Raw genomic sequence first — 17,977 nt, forward strand, 5'->3', positions numbered from 1 at the left:
ACTTTATTACAGTTTCTTTCTATTTAATTTGACGACTTTCAAACAATTGCTTCTCTGTCCTTTTGTATGAATAGAAAAAAAGAAAAAGTTGTGAAATGGTATTTTTGGTCGCTTGTACCATGTCTCCATAACTATGCCGTTACAATTACAGCAGAGCCGCAGACCACTGATGGTTAAAACAGAATCATTTCAATCCTGGTGCTCCTTACAGACGGCACAATGGGCTAAGTGTTCGGCTGGCAACCGGAAGGTAGCCGGTTCGAATCCCGCTTGGAGTGCATACTGTCGTTGTGTCCTTGGGCAAGACACTTCACCCACCTTTGCCTGTGTGTGAATGTGTGTGAGTGATTGGTGGTGGTCGGAGGGGCCGTAGGCGCAGATTGGCAGCCACGCTTCCGTCAGTCTGCCCCAGGGCAGCTGTGGCTACAGAAGTAGCTCACCACCACCGAGTGTGACTGAGGAGTGAATGAATAATGTGATGTAAAGTGCCTTGAGTATTAGAAAGGCGCTATATAAATCCCATCCATTATTATTATTATTACATGGTTTCTATGAAATCTGAATCAAGCTCTGAAATATTCCTTCAAAAGTAAATGGTATGGCGTGGCAATTAATAGTTAGAATTTCCTCTGTCATTTTATTATTTATAGCAATGCCTTTGATGTTGATGGCGTGCTGAGGCCAACCCCTTTGCAACGAGAATGGGATATCCATACAAATTTGTGTTTTACTTCTACTGCTCTATTTGCGGTGTGCAGTGATTTTGTAAGCAAGTTCTTTGACAGCATGTTCCCTGTCACAGCTCAAGACAGCTGAGTGATTTTCCTGCCAAAATGTTCGACTCTATTATCAAGCATGTTGTGCGAATTGTGGCAGCCATCAAAAATGTTCTTTCCTTTCCTTTCATTGCCTGCTTGTTCTGATGCTCATTGATCTTCGAAATCCCACATTAGTCATTTATTCACGGACAGGCTTGGACTACCTGCCAGCACCTGCTCAACCATAATAGGCATCAGACTGTGTCGTGATCCTCTGATCATGCGAGGATCAGCACGGGTCACAGGAGCATGGACTAACTGCATCTGAGTTTACCTTGCCCTGTGGAAGAAGCAGTAGATGGGTAGAAGAGGTGAATGGAGAAACGTTCTAGTGCCACAACCCTTCTAACCCCGCTCAGTCCGCCAACACCTACCTGAGCTCCCGGTTGCCAAACACTTTAACTCCCCGTCCCATTCTCACACTGACCTTTCTGTCCTGAGCCTCCTCCACTGTCAGAGAGTCCCACCTAAATTGGAAGAAAAGCACCTCATATTTCGCTTGGGCAGCTCACACCCCAGCAGTATGAACATAGACTTACTTTCCTCTCTATCCATCCCACCCCCTTCCCAGTTCTCCGACCAGCCTGACTGTCACGGACAACATTGTATCTCTGGTTGCCTTGTTGTTACCTTCTCCTAGCCAACAATGATCTATTCTACATTTTCCTTGAACCTCATCCCCATTGTCCTGTTTTCACACCTTACACTTCCTTATCTATGTACTCACTCTCCCCGACATCAGTCTGAAGAAGGGCCTCAACCCCAGACTTCACCCATTCCTTCTTCCCAGAGATGCTGCCTGTCCCGCAGAGTTACTCCAACATTTTGTGTCTATCTCCTGCTAATACATGACCTCTTTAAAAAAACCTGCCTTTGTGAACGTAATATTCACGTGCCGACATTTAGCTGTGAGGTCAGAAGGTGCCATCTGTTTCCAACATAACTAAGAGTCAAAGGACACGTTGAATGGAAGTAAAATGACAAAATAATCAGATAGTATGGTGCAGGAAGGAACTGCAGGTGCTGGTTTAAACCAAAGATAGACACAACATGCTGGAGTAACTCAGCCGGACAGGCAGCATTTCTGGCGAAAATAAATGGGTGACATTTCGTGTTGAGACCCTTCTTCAGATAGTATGATGTTAGATTTTCAGAACTGAAAATTAATTGCCAACCGGACACATATTAGACTTAATAGAACAGAAAGTACTGTTAAAATGTTTGATGATTTTGGGGGGAGGTGCTGGCTGTGATTTTATTATAAGTCTCATTGCTTTGAGTGATGACAACTCAACAAACACCTAAAGCTGGCATTTTCAAATTTCTCCTCTGTTTATTCCTGTTGATTTATTATTTCAGCCGTTGCAGTTTTGAGCGATCTTCCATTCTCTGTTCAGTTCATGCTCTGCTTTAATGCTTTGGCCTTTTCAAGGGCTCTCTAATTGTGCTTTTCACACTATTTTACTGCTTGTTCTTCTTCAATTTATTTTTTTGCAGTGGAACAAAACTCAAGGAGATTTCTAACGATCTGTCCAGATATCTAGCTCCGGTTTCCTCCCACACTCGAAAGACATGCAGGTTTGTCAGATAATTGGCATATGACCAATTGTAAATTGATCCGATTCAGATTCAGATTCAGATTCAACTTTAATTGTCATTGTGCAGTGTACAGTACAGAGACAACGAAATGCAGTTAGCATCTCCCTGGAAGAGCGACATAGGATATGAGCAATAAATAAATCTATTTACATGCATCTATTTGGCCTTCTTGATGCCTCTCTTCAGGTTAGCCCTGGATGAACTGTAGGCTCGGGCATCACCTGACCTGAAAGCGGTGTCCCGTGCTTTCAGCAGTAGCCTGACCTCGCTGTTCATCCATGGCTTCTGATTCGGGAATATGGTCACCCGTTTGAGGGAGGTGACACTGTTGATGGCGGAGTTTATAAAGTCCAGAACAGAGGATGTGTAGGAATCAATGTCCGTGTGGGAGTCAAGGGCGGCCTGGGCTGCAAACGCCTTCCAGTCAGTGTTTCCAAAACACTGCTGAAGTGTGGAGTCCGCCTCCTCTGACCAGACTTTAACTGTCCTCACAGTGGGTTTAACCCGTCTGATGAGTGGGGAGTGGGGAAATTGTTCCCCAGTGTGAAGGATAGTGCTGGTGTACAGGGTGATCGCTGGTTGACATGGCTCGATGGATTGAATGTCCTGTTTCTGCACTGTGTCTCTAATGTACTAAACTGGCAAACATTGCCACACTCCTCTGTCTCTGCTCGATGATATTATAATATCAATGTTGAGTTTTAGTTACAACTCAGATATTTAAACCCAAAATGCAAAAATAGTGTGAGCATTCAGCTGGATTCTCTTCCCTCCATTTGCTGGCTCCATATGGAATTCCTTCCTTTACTGTGTCATCAAGTGAGACTTCCTTCCACAGCAGTCCCTTTGCAAGAATTTGAGATGAGTTGGCGGGGACTGTAAATGACATAGAAACATAGAAATTAGGTGCAGGAGTAGGCCATTCGGCCCTTCGAGCCTGCACCGCCATTCAATATGATCATGGCTGATCATCCAACTCAGTATCCCGTACCTGCCTTCTCTCCATACCCCCTGATCCCCTTAGCCACAAGGGCCACATCTAACTCCCTCTTAAATATAGCCAATGAACTGGCCTCGACTACCCTCTGTGGCAGGGAGTTCCAGAGATTCACCACTCTCTGTGTGAAAAAAGTTCTTCTCATCTCGGTTTTAAAGGATTTCCCCCTTATCCTTAAGCTGTGACCCCTTGTCCTGGACTTCCCCAACATCGGGAGCAATCTTCCTGCATCTAGCCTGTCCAACCCCTTAAGAATTTTGTAAGTTTCTATAAGATCCCCTCTCAATCTCCTAAATTCTAGAGAGTATAAACCAAGTCTATCCAGTCTTTCTTCATAAGACAGTCCTGACATCCCAGGAATCAGTCTGGTGAACCTTCTCTGCACTCCCTCTATGGCAATAATGTCCTTCCTCAGATTTGGAGACTAAAACTGTACGCAATACTCCAGGTGTGGTCTCACCAAGACCCTGTACAACTGCAGTAGAACCTCCTATACTCAAATCCTTTTGCTATGAAAGCTAACATACCATTCGCTTTCTTCACTGCCTGCTGCACCTGCATGCCCACTTTCAATGACTGGTGTACCATGACACCCAGGTCTCGCTGCATCTCCCCTTTTCCTAGTCGGCCACCATTTAGATAATAGTCTGCTTTCCTGTTTTTGCCACCAAAATGGATAACCTCACATTTATCCACATTATACTGCATCTGCCAAACATTTGCCCACTCACCCAGCCTATCCAAGTCACCTTGCAGTCTCCTAGCATCCTCCTCACAGCTAACACTGCCCCCCAGCTTACTGTCATCCGCAAACTTGGAGATATTGCCTTCAATTCCCTCATCCAGATCATTAATATATATTGTAAATAGCTGGGGTCCCAGCACTGAGCCTTGCGGTACCCCACTAGTCACTGCCCGCCATTGTGAAAAGGACCCATTTACTCCTACTCTTTGCTTCCTGTTTGCCAGCCAGTTCTCTATCCACATCAATACTGAACCCCGCAATGCCGTGTGCTTTAAGTTTGTAAGCTAATCTCTTATGTGGGACCTTGTCGAAAGCCTTCTGGAAGTCCAGATACACCACATCCACTGGTTCTCCCCTATCCACGCTACTAGTTACATCCTCGAAAAATTCTATAAGATTCGTCAGACATGATTTACCTTTTGTAAATCCATGCTGACTTTGTCCAATGATTTCACCACTTTCCAAATGTGCTGCTATCCCATCTTTAATAACTGACTCTAGCAGTTTCCCCACTACCGATGTTAGACTAACTGGTCTGTAATTCCCCATTTTCTCTCTCCCTCCCTTCTTAAAAAGTGGGGTTACGTTTGCTACCCGCCAATCCTCAGGAACTACTCCAGAATCTAAAGAGTTTTGAAAGATTATTACTAATTTGAAAGATTGAAGAAGGCCTGTCTCCCACAGAGGGAAGGGGGACTTGTACTGACAAAAGCCAAGAAAGGAAGTATGAAGATGGTTACTATTGAAAACCCAGATCAGTGCACATCACAGCTGTTTGCATGTGAATAGTTTACAAACGTGATCACACATCGAAATGTAAAAGGGAAAATATTCAATATGTGAGCTCCTGTAACCAACACTAAAGTATGCAACTGGATGCTTTAGGAGATAAAAAAACAAGGGTGGCACAGTGGCACAGCTGGTAGAGCTGCAACCTCACAACACCAGAGACCCGAGTTCGATCCTGATCTCGGGTGCTGTCTGTGTGGTGTTTGAATGTTCTTCCTGTGACCACATGGATTTGCTCCGGGTGTTCCAGTACTTCTCATATCGCAAAGACATGTGAGTTTGTAGGTTAATTGGCCTCTGTAGAATTGTCCCTAAAGCATAAGGAGAGGATGAGAAAGTGGGGTAACATAGAACTAAAGTAAACTAGTGATTGATGGTCGACGTGGACTCGGTGGGGCCGAAGGGGCTGTATCTCTAAACTACACTAATACTGTTCTGCATTTTGGAACATCCTTTATCGTTTATTGTGTGTTAGTCTGGGCTGGTGAACAAATACATTGGCGTTATTATGCGGAGAGTGCATTCCCTGGTCTAGGGTCGCCAGTCATGTGCTGTCTGTGTAGTGCGTTTTTAAATGGTTATTCAAACTGCCTTTCAGCCACTTTAAAATTAAAAGAACTCCTACAGAAATGGCAACTGGATGCGTCACCAGTTAATGAGATTCTGTGATGAGATGGTAAATGCAGAGAGCATTTTGTGAGCCACTTGAATGCTGAATAAATTATTTCCCAAAAGCACAACTAAATTACTTTAATAAAGAGCAGAGTATGTCATCTGCACTTCAGGGAATAGAAATGACTGAATTTAGACCACATCAAAATGGGGCAAGCTTTGGCGGTGGCGCGACTCGTTGCAGCGGCTCCTACAGCCTGTCTGTCTTTTTTTTATTTTTGTCTAGTTAAAATGTAGTGTTTGTGTTTTTTTAAGCTTGGTTTTAAATGTGTATATGTCGGGGGGGGGAGGGGGAAACCGTTTTAAATCTCTTCCCTGTACGGGAGACCCAACCTTTTCCCTGTCGGGTCTCCGTTGTCGTTGGGGCCTAGCACCGTGGAGCGGCCTCCAACCTGAACAACCCAGGGGCTCGGGAGTCTGCGGAGCTGTGGAGGTGCGGACTACTCACCATCGTGGGGCTGGCCGGCCTCGGAACGTGGGGAGCGGTGGTGACTCACTGCTGCGACTCGACTCCTGGGGCTCGGAGGCTCCAGCAACGCAGCCGCAGGTCCGGTGGACTGGGACATCGGGAGCTCGCGGGTCCGGGGAGAGAGAGACCGCTTCCCGGAGCTCCCGCAACGCGACTTCTCCAGCCCGTGTCGCGGGGTTGGAACGACCCGGACCGGGACCGTACATCACCCGGCACGGCTTCATGGCCGTGGGACTCACCATCGCACGCTGGGGCTCCGACCTTGTACTTTCAGACCGGGAGCGGGGCCGTAAATCGCCCCGCGCTGCCTAAAATGGCCGTGGGACTTATCATCACCCGCCTGGGGCTTGGACATCGGGAGAGACATGGAGAGCAGGGGAGAGAAAAGACTTTGCCTTCCATCACAGTGGGTTCACTGTGATGGATGTTTGTGTGAACTTAATTGTGTGTATGTCTGTAGGACATTGTCTTTGTTTGTATGGCTGTGGAAACAAAATTTCGTTTGAGTCTCACTGGGGCTCAAATGACAATAAATTGTATTGTATTGTATTGTAGCTCATTATATAAGTGTGTGCTCCTTTCATACCTAAAGTATTTCACCTCAGCTGAGAGAGCAGGTGAAGATCTGCTTCCTAAACATGCACCTTCTTATCTACTCAAGCTTGCTTAATCCTTTTACCTAAGTGTGATGTGCATGAGAACCAAAAATAAATCAGTGAAGTCATTTTTTTTGCCAGGTCAAACGTTGTTTCCTTCCTGAGTCATCCCAGTGCAGGAGCATCCATTGTGTTGAGGGGCTGGGAATTGCTGGAAAGCACTCGTCTCCTGTGGATGCTTCTGAAATCTCACACCTAATTTAAGACCACGTCATTATGAAGCCACAGAAGTGAGAGGAAATGATGGTGCACAGATTGTATCATCATTTACTTTGCTTTGTCTCATTACTGCAGGAAATATACCCTGCTCGGCAAAGAGAATCCCAGAAAGATCTACAGCTAGAATGCACATAAATAAATAATTGGGAATGTGCTGCCAACAGTTAAATTGTAACAAGATTGCACTGTTGGACTCAGAAATATTAAAGTCATCAATCAGAAGGTTACCTCTATCTGAGGAATCAACTTCTGGGTTGCCTCATCTTTGAATGGACCCATGAGGATGTCATCTTTGCTGACCTTTCGTGACTTTCCCTGAAACCCTTCAATTAATAAATATTTTGACATGGGGCATATTTGAGCTGGTGCACTTTCAGTACTGACCTAGTGTTAAGGTTATCCTGATTCAAAGCTGTGCAGCAGAGAGGTTAAGGCAAGAAGATGTAAGGAAGCCTTGTCCATCACTCTTTTAAAATCAAAATGATGCTCTTGAAATATGTTGACCCCATTTTGTTTACTCTATGATTACCAATTATTCCGATCAAACATCCACATCCAAGATCAAACAAACGATCACCATGACATGAAGCACAGTCAGAAAAATAGACAACCAAGAAAGGCACATCAATGTCATTGCAGCATAGTACAATAAGGGACAGACACAATTACATCACCCCTTTCAACTTTCAATAGAGATATCTGACTACAACTAATTTCTCAATTACACAAAGTTCACTATCTGTCCCGAATATGTAGCAATGCAAAATAAAACTCCAATGCCCAACTAGTCCACAAATATCACTAGATCAGGAATTATTTATCCCGAGTTAATGCATTTCACCTTTTATTGACCATGATACTATTTAGTAATATTATATAGGATAATGGGGGAATATGACTAGTTGGCCTCGCCAATTTGTCCCTGCGTTAATACTCTATATGACTCTCATCCAACATTATTTTATCCAGTTAATCCTTCTATTCACCATCTGTTTTCATCTAGGATCTTATTAAATGCATTGGAAATGTCACAATATACTCCCAGAGACAGTTTTGCCTCTCATATTTTACTCACACCAGTCAGATCTCTAATTGAGTAGTAACATGAAATGCAGTACATTATGCAGAAGGCATGAGTGGTCTAGCCAAGATATACTGTCGTGATATAGGGAACTGTCAATAGTGATACGTCTGTTAGTCTAGGATGATGCTCCAAGGTCATCACGTTTTGATACGGCCTTCAGTGGCGTGCTAATCAAGAGGGTTGTGCAAACGTGAGCTGTGTTTTAATTATTCATCTTGCTGCAGTTCTTGCAGGATTTGAAAAATGCCCTCAGCATACTTTTCAAGCAACAGCACAGAAAAAAAGCTTCTGTGAACATTTGCAGGCAATAATTTCCTGAATGTAGGATACTAGTTAGTGTCCAAGTTAGACTAGTTAGATACAAGTCAGAGGAAGGGTCTAGATCTGTAACGTCTCCCATTCCCTCTCTCCAGAGATGCTGCCTGTCCCACTCAGTTACTCCAGCATTTTGTGTCTATCTTCGATGTGAACCAGCTTCTGCAGTTCCTTCCTACACATACTAGTTAGTGCCTTGTGATGGGCCAGAACAAGCTGGGAAACACAAATTGGTGCAAAGGTTTCATTTTGTATAGAAACTACATAAAGGAATTTTACTAGGCAGTAATGTAATGCATAACTCTTGAGATTACTTTGAATTTAACCCCTTTTTAATAACTATTACAGATATTGCAGCGCGCATCATCTTACCTCATCTTGTCTAGAATGTTGCATGTGTAATTGTGCAAATATTTACCATTGTAAATTGTTCAACAAACATTGGCATTTCACTTTTTCAGATATCGTAATTTTTGCTGGTTAGGTATTGAATTTCTAGTCTTTCTCCGCATGCTCAATGCCATTTTGCATTATTAAGGTTTTATAAAGCCTTTTAAATGACAATGGCAATTCCAAGGTATATATACTCATCTATAAGTCTCATCCTTCCAATAACCCCATGCTCTGAGTAGAAGACATCATCTCACCTTGCAGCATGGCAGATGTGGTGTAATAGTTAAATGGCACATTCTTCACAACGTGCTCATCGGGATCCAGCGTTCCGAGTTTCTCCCCGACGAGCACAGATTTACCAGTCCCTGCATTGCCCACAAGCATGACTGGTCTGCGTCTGTCCAGCAGCCGGTCCATGAAGTAGCGGATGCGAATCGTCTCTATTGTATGCACCAAACAAGCCTAAAAAAAGTCATGATGATAGTCACAAAGAGCTGCAGTAACTCAGCGGGTCAGTCAGCACCTCTGGAGAAAAGGAACAGGTGACGTTTCGGGTCGAGACCCTTCTTCAGCAACGTTTGCATTAGGAGTAGCAAACTACAATCTTCTCCGAAAAGTAGTGTGAATATTCTTCAGCTTGCACAACAAAGTAACATTTACCACTTTCACTGTGGTACATTTTATTCTGCATTAATGGCGAAGAAAATGCCATTTTCAATATGTTCACAGAGTACAGTTTAAGGTCAGTCTTCCGACCTGCTTCCACTACCTGCAACCTCCGGCAACCACCTGCAACCTCCGGGAACTGCACGGAAACCTTGGGTAGGGCGCAAAGTCTCCAGAGGTTTCAGTTCAGGTTTCCTAAGTGGGACAGGGGCATTAGGTTGCAGTCAGCAGATTCAGGAACATCACTTGGGATGGTGTGAGGTGAGCTTCAATGGAAATTAGCTGTATGGAACATGTCCTTGGGCAAGACACTTCACCTACCTTTGCCTGGGACTAGAGACGGAAATTAGCTACTGATTGGCTACAATCTCGCATATTTACATGCAAATGTTCATTAATATGCACTGTCCCTATAAACAAATTATTTTATTTATTTTTTCTCCCTGTGACCGTGTGGGTTTCGTCCAGGTGCTCCAGCTTCTTCCCACATCCCAAAGACATGCAGGGTTGTAGGTTAATTAGCCTTTGGAAATTGTCACGAGTGTGGAGTGGGATAACTAGTGTAAGTGAGTGATCAATGGTTGGCATGGATAGTGGGCTGAAGGACATGGCTCCATGCTGTATCTCTCTAAACTCTAAACTATTCCTTAAAATGTCACTAAAGCCTGCTTATGTGTGTGTGGGCTGCAGCATCTCAGGATCATATACCCAACAATGATATTTGAAGTGACATCTGGACATAGAAACATAGAAACATTGAAAATAGGTGCAGGAGTAGGCCATTCAGCCCTTCGAGCCAGCACTGCCATTCAATATGATCATGGGTGATCATCCAGAATCAGTACCTTGTTCCTGCTCTCTCCCCCTATCCCTTGATTCCTATAGCCCTGAGAGCTATATCTAACTCTCTCTTGAATACATCCAGTGAATTAGCCTCTACTGCATTCTGTTGCAGAGAATTCCGCAGATTCACAACTCTCTGGCTGAAAAAGTTTTTCCTCATCTCAGTCCTAAATGGCCTACCCCTTAATCTTCAACTGTGATCACTGGCTCTGGACTACCCCAACATTGGGAACATATTTTCTGCCTGGGAATTAAACCGCTAAACCTACGCTGCACTCCCTCAATAGCAAGAATGTTCTTCCTCTAATTAGGAGACCAAAAGTGCACACAATACTCCAGGTATGGACTCACCAGGGCCCTGTACAACTGCAGAAGGACCTCCCTGCTTCTCTACTCAAATCCTCTCGCTATGAAGGTCAACATGCCATTGGCTTTCTTCACTGCTTGCTGTACCTGCATGCTTACTTTAAGTGACTGATGTACAAGCACACCCAGGTCTCGTTGCACCTCCCCTCTTCCTAACCTTTCAACATTCAGATAATAATCTGCCTTTTTGTTTTTGCCACCAAAGTGGATAACCTCACATTTATCAATATTATACAGCATCTGCCATGCATATGTCCATTCACCCAACCTGTCCAATCACCTGAAGCAGCTCACACTGCCACCCAGCTTTGTGTCATTCAAAACTTGGAGATGTTACATTTAATTCCTTCGTCTAAATTGTTAATATATATTGTAATAAACTGAGGTCCCAACATTGAGCCTGTGGTACCCCACTTGTCACTGCTGCCATTCTGAAAAGGACCCGTTAATTCCTACACTTTGCTTCCCGTCTGCCAAACAGTTCTCTATCCATGTCAATACCCTACCCCCTAATGTGCTCTAATTTTGTGCTCTAATTTTGCACACTAATCTCTTGTGTGGGACCTTGTCAAAGGCTTTTTGAAAGTCCAGATGCACCACATCTACTGGCTCTCCCTCATCCATTCTACTTGTTACATTCTCAAAAAATTGCAGAAGATTAGTCAAGCATGATTTCCTCTGTATAAATCCATGCTGACTTTGACCGATCCTGCAATTGATTGGAAGCCAATGAGCATTTTCAGGGGCCTCCATGAATTAGCATGTCATAGAGAGTTGTAAAGTCATAGAGTGATACAGTGTTGAAACAGGCCCTGCGGCCCAACGTCCACACCGGCCAACATGTCCCAGCCCACCTGCCTGCGTTTGACCCATATCCCTCGAAACCTATCCTATCCATGTACCTGCCTGTTTCTTAAACATTGCGATAGTCCCTGCCTCAACTACCTCCTCTGGCAGTTCGTTCCATACACCCACCACTCTTTGTGTGAAAAAGTTACCCTTCAGATTCCTATTAAATCTTTTCCCCTTCATCTTAAACCTATGTCCTCTGGTCCTCAATCACCCTACTCTGGGCAAGAGACGCCGTGTGTTTACCCGATCTATTCGTCTTCTTTGGGAACAAAAGATAGAGGTGAGAATTAAGTAAAATATACAACATTATCGTAGCGTTAGAAGGATGAATAGGAGATTTTATCTGGCCAAGATTGATGATGAAAAAAACATTGATTTAAGATAAATGGTGGGAGGACTGGAGGGGATTGAGGAAAAATCTTTTCATCCAAAGTGTAGTGGGGGTTAGAACTTGTTTAAGAAGGAACTGCAGATGCTGAAAAATCGAAGGTAGACAAAAATGCTGGAGAAACTCAGCGGGTGAGGCAGCATCTATGGAGCAAAGGTAGTAAGCAACGTTTCGGGTCAAGACCCTTCTTCAGACGGCTTTCTCACTGTTTTCATTGTGAATCAAACAGAAACATTCAGGAAAAGCAGGAATTCTCGGAATAGGCACTCACCGAGGTATACAACCCAACAGCTTTGCTGTGGAACTGACTAATAACCTCGTGTACTGCTGGCTTTTGGACTCAATGGAGCAAATGGCCTCTGATCAAATTTCTATTACTTTATAATTAGCACCATGTATATCGACAAATATATCAAAACCAACAAGCAAGTTAAAGTCCATTTACAGAGCAGCATATAGGTGAGATTTCAATGCAAGCAGAACATGTATTTTGCAAATTTATAAGTATTTAATCTACAATTGATTAGTTACCTGCAGAGGGATGTCTGGGTCAAGATCAAATTTGGGAATAAGTTTTGACCAAGGCTCAAACTTCTTTGTCTCCGTGTCGATATAGTAGTCGAAGACTGTGCCTTGTGATGGGAATTTGATGGTTTTGAACTCTGAGGCCCACCACTTACTGAACTCCACTCTGTAGTCTATGAGCTGAGAGGGAACAGGAATGGCAATGAGTGCAGGTGTCCGGTTTACTATTCAGGAACATGATCTTTGTGTTCACCACATCAGAAAGATGCAACCAAAGTTGCCATGTAATCCTTTCCCTTCCACTGACAACAATCGACCAATTACAACTTACAACATTTCAACTGTCCCAGTATTTACAGCCTTTTGAGAAAAGTTCCAGGATTTAACCTTTTCCACAAATCTGAATTTTATTCTTGCAATTTTAAGGCTGTTTCTTCTTGATCTGGATTTTGCTACAAGAGGGAAGAGTTTCTGTAACCTATTATCGACACAAAATGCTGGGGTAACTCAGCGGGTCAAGCAGCATCTCTGGAGAAGGGCCTGTATCTGTGCTGAAGTCTAAAGTCTATATCTTATAATAATGTCTCTGATTATGTCTTCCAGGTCATCAGGTGGCGCAGCGGTAGGGTTGCTGCCTTGCAGCGCTTGCAACGCCAGAGATCTGGGTTCAATCCCGACTACAGGTGCTGTCTGTACGGAGTTTGTACGTTCTCCCCGTGACCGCATGGGACTTTCTCCGAGATCTTCGGTTTCCTCCTACAATCCAAACACGTGCAGGTTTGTAGGTTAATTGGCTTGGTATAAGTGTAAATCGTCCCTTGTGTGTAGGATAGTATTGGATTCAAAAGTGGAATAACAAAGAACGTGTGAATGGGAGATCGATGGTCGGTGTGCTCATTGAACCAAAGCGCCTGTTTCCCCTGTTGATTCTCTAAAGTAAACTAAACTAAATAAGCGCAAACACTCAACAGATCAGAGAGAGTGTCTGTAGAAAAAGAAAGCAAGTTAACATTTCAGATCAATGACCTTACATCAGACTGAGGGAAACTTTCAAATGCTAAACACATTTTAAGATGTGGAGTAGAAAGGAGGAGAGAACAGACAAAAGAGGGTAAATTTCAAATGGGATAAAGGTGAGAGGCAAAAAATAGATAGTGAATTAACAAGTAAGAATTGGAATGAGAGATCTATTATTTGAATTTACTGTTGAATTCATAATGTCTGGTCGAGAGATTTATACTTGCTGCTAATTTAAGCCGGTAGTGCATCTTTCAACAGAATCATTCTTATCTGGGTGACATTTAAGCTCAGTCAATCGCTTCATACATTTTCAAAGAACCTGAACCAAAAGGACAAGCTGCCTTGGCTTTTGGAAAAAAAGCTATCGCTCTAAGATAGGTCATCGCCTCCAACTTCACAAAATACCTAAAGCAAGTATTGATGGTATTGTGACCCGGCAGAATTTGCTCAGAAAAGGTTTTATTGAGAAAAGTCAGGAATATTAACAACCTGCTCCTACTGATAAAGAGTTTATCGATAAAAAAGGTTTAACATGAATTTTTTTTTTAAATATTGCTTCAGGTTGCTAAAATTGGCAACCTGAAGCAAATCTGGAAAAAAACTAAAAATATGATAATCCCATAAGAGACAGGTAAACATTTCAGATGCAGCAGCGACAGATGACAGTGTTCTTCCGAATGTTGATAAAAATTGTTTCTCAAATTTTGCTCCATGGAGAATACTTTAAATCTCCAAACATCAAAGTTCATTTAAATATTTGAATGTTCATTTAGTTAATTTTCCCTTTCCAAATTCAAAATAAACTCTTATTTTAATTTGAGTGGAAGCAGAGGAGCAAAGATGTTGAGGTAATGGACACAGAGTTCATTCAGGAGACATATTCATGTGTATTAAAGAAAGCAAATAAAAATGATCTGAAATAAAAAGCAAACAAGAGAAAGCCACTCCAGTATATCTGCACTCGGCGTATCTGCACTCGGTATATCTGCACTCGGTATATCTGCACTCGGTATATCTGCACTCGGTATATCTGCACTCGGTATATCTGCACTCGGTATATCTGCACTCGGTATATCTGCACTCGGTATATCTGCACTCGGTATATCTGCACTCGGTATATCTGCACTCGGTATATCTGCACTCGGTATATCTGCACTCAGTATTGTTACAAGATTCCAGCTAAAATCTTTGTTGACATTTTGTTTAGCAGCTCCTGATGATGTGCATATTCCCAATTACCAAGAAATGTAATCACCTAGAATTGAGCCTAAAGTGGGGTCCCGACCTGAAACGCTACCTATCCATTTTCTCCAGAGATGCAGCCTGACCCCCTGAGTTAATTCAGCATTTCGTGTCCATCTTGGTATAAACCAGCATCTGCAGTTCCTTTTTATTGCCCAGATATGTAACTCCCTAATGTTATTTTCTATAAATATAAATCAATTTTTATCTTGAATCGAGCATCACTAACATTTTTAGGGTGTTTTGCACCAATGCAGGATTTTAACCTGGTTTCAGTTATCCCTGTGCCTCTGTGCTTCCACACTGGAGAGATATAACTTAGTGTCAACCCCTGTGCAATGCTTCTGCAACACTATGAAGGAATCTAACCTTAAGGTGCCCATTGTTAGATACTTCCAGGACAACCTGGCCGCTCGTCTCCCCAGCATAGCATCAGACTGGAACACCTCTCATCCTGTCACCCGTCTAATATCTTGACAACACTCTCCCTGCCCTCACTTTGATCAAACTATGGATTTGCGATTCTCTGCCGTTGAAATTGTGTGTTCCCAAAACATCTCCCTCCCGCACAAGTTCTTCAAATTCTGCACCTGTTGACACTTGCTGTAAAAAAAGAGTTGATATGGTTAAGAGTTGAATGTATTTTCAAGTTGTTTTTCTTTTCCTATGAACACACTGTTCTGCCCACCTATTGGCACCAACTGTTTCACAGTCATCAAAGAAGTCAATAGTGCACTACACACACACACTGAATCAATAGCTCTGCCTCAGAAGTTACTTGCAGTGTTATTCACATTGTGGTTGAATAAAGCCACCAACGCCCGCACATTTACAGGTTGACAATGGACTAACGTGACACTCAGGTTTTAGGTCATCCAGTAAACTTTTATCGCAAACCTTACATTTTGTTCCTACGTACAATAATACAAGTATACCTAGAATTTGTGTGGCTCAATAGACCAGTGAGCTGCCTTCACAGCACCAAGGACTCAGGTTTGATCCTGACCTACAATGCTGTGTGTGGCGTTTGCACGTCTCTGTCTATGTCTATGGACCAGATGCACTACAATGCTGAGAACTATACCCTGCACTCTGAATCTTAACCATTGCTGCATCTAGTTTGTCTTGACTGTATTTATGTATAGTATTATCTGATCTTATTGGAGAGCATGCAAAACAAAGCTTTTCCTTTGTACCTCAGTGCACGTGGCAATAATCAACCTACATCCAACAGGAATACAGCATCTTACAGCATGAAAACCAAATCTTTGGCTCACCATGCCCAGTGCACTCCCATCTGTATTAATCCCATTTTGCAGCACTTGGCTTGGAGTTTTCAACACTGAAGTGATACAAATGCTCATCTTAACAATTCTTAAATGCTGTTAGCCACACGGCTTCCACCACTCTCCCCAGCAGTGTATTCCATGCACTCTGACCAAAAATGTCCCCCTCAGATTCCCTCTAAACTATTTACCCCCTTACCCTAAATCAATACCTTCTAATTATATTCACCTCTGATAAAGCGAAAGGATTTCTGCAATCTACGATATCTAATCCACCCATAATTGTGCATACCTCAATCATTCACCTCTTAATCTTCTCTTTGCCTATGTTTACAACATACCAGTATCACCCCGACTACCCTCCATGCTGGCTACAACACCACCATTCTTAGTTTCATTTGTGATTTAATGATCATGCCATTTACTTCCAAATCATTAACAGGAATAGTCCCAGCACTTTTACAAAACCAAACAACTCACAGCTTAAGGAATAAAGCGGCTTATATACTGTCTTTAATTCCAGAGTCTGGCTTTCTTATAAGCATCCACAAATCTTCAAAGAGCTCTTTTCCCCCAAGTTCCACATAGTCTTCGTTTGTTGTCTTTTTGTTTTCTGGCTGCAGCCAAATTCAAAAGGAAAGCTCGCAAGGTCCCAGTCCATTACATTTGGAAATATCCTTTTTGAAGATAATTTCCTTCACAGTTTTTGTCACTGGTTTAAAGCCTTTATCATCTTCTCCAGGGGGAAAAGAATCAGTTAAAAAAACATATATCAAGTAAAACAAAAATCACAAAATCTGTTGTAAACTGCGTGTGATATTCCAGTAGCCATTCCATTACTGCTAACTTTATTTCATTTGTTCCCGCTGCCAACAGCTCCAAGGATAATATCAGGCAACTAACCATTATTAAATTTCGATTTGGAAGGATGTTCTCACCTGATCCTGGAACAAAGCTCCACCAAATGCCCAGATTGTGGCAAAAATGAAATAAAGTTCATAGAGTTCTTTAGGAGAGTCTGCAGGAGTGTTGTCTTTTGTCAGCAGACACTCCAGCAAGTAGCAAAGCATCTGGACCATGCTCTGTTCTGGCACTGGGATGATCTTCTTAAACCTGCAGACATCAGGTGAATAATAAGAAGAAGAAAATCCTTGTCCGCTGCAAGATACGAACAAGCTGCAAAGAACAAGCTACAAACATGGATTTAGATCATAAAACTGCACAGCAAAGGAACAGGCTCTTTAGCCCACAATGCTTGCGCCAACAATGATGCCAATTTAAACTGCACTTCTCCCTGCACATGGTCTATATTCTTCAATACACAGCCAGCTCATCTGTCTGTCTAAATGCTGAATATGTGTGGCTACCCTTTTAAACTTTTGAATTTTCTTGAAAGAGCAAATGCCTAAGATCAGGGAGCATGAAGGACATCAAAGTAGGTCTAGCATTCCAACAAAGAAACTGAACTAATCAGCGGTACAATCCCTTCAAACGTAGTGTGTTACTGACGTATCACATTCATTTTTGGAATTATTTGATAACATACACTGTTTTAAGTAACATTCACTTTCAAAATGACATCAGAAGGATTCCAAGTCAAGTCAGATTTAGTTTATAGTCACATGCTCAAATACAGTGAGCTCCAGGTGCAAGGATGATCTTGCATGAAGCAGCATCATGGGCACATGGACTCCGACAACACACAAAGCATCAATTGTTCCAAAATTATATTTAAGTTATACATGGCAGTGAATAGGAAAAAGACTTTAAGTTCTTAAATTCTAGGAGCAAAATTAGACCATTCGGTCCATCAAGTCTACTCCGCCATTCAATAATGGCTGATCTATCTCACCCTCCTAACCCCATTCTCCTGCTTTATACCTCATGACCCCAGACACCCTTGCAAAACCCAATTAGGAAGCATGTCCATGGTCGTGCAAGAGGTACAGTTCTGTACTGAGATAGGATTAGGGATGTGAAGGTCAGTTCCATGGCTCGTATAAAAACACAATTCAGATGATGATTTCTATGGC

The 17,977-nt window shown here is 42.7% G+C and overlaps 1 protein-coding gene across 2 annotated transcripts in view; it reads right to left on the reverse strand.

Moving 5' to 3' along the window:
* Positions 1–17,977, reverse strand: part of dnah9 (dynein axonemal heavy chain 9) — a 325,024-nt gene that overhangs the window by 204,676 nt on the left and 102,371 nt on the right. For both annotated transcript variants that reach the window (XM_033044073.1, XM_033044072.1), the window contains exons 36-38: positions 16,883–17,057; positions 12,403–12,576; positions 9,011–9,218 (exon numbers count right to left, since the gene is read on the reverse strand). In XM_033044073.1, the coding sequence (XP_032899964.1) occupies positions 9,011–9,218; positions 12,403–12,576; positions 16,883–17,057 (557 nt within the window). The remainder of the gene's footprint in view (positions 1–9,010; positions 9,219–12,402; positions 12,577–16,882; positions 17,058–17,977) is intronic.

Source organism: Amblyraja radiata, chromosome 26, assembly GCF_010909765.2.
Source record: "Amblyraja radiata isolate CabotCenter1 chromosome 26, sAmbRad1.1.pri, whole genome shotgun sequence".
NCBI classification, from domain to species: Eukaryota; Metazoa; Chordata; class Chondrichthyes; order Rajiformes; family Rajidae; genus Amblyraja; species Amblyraja radiata.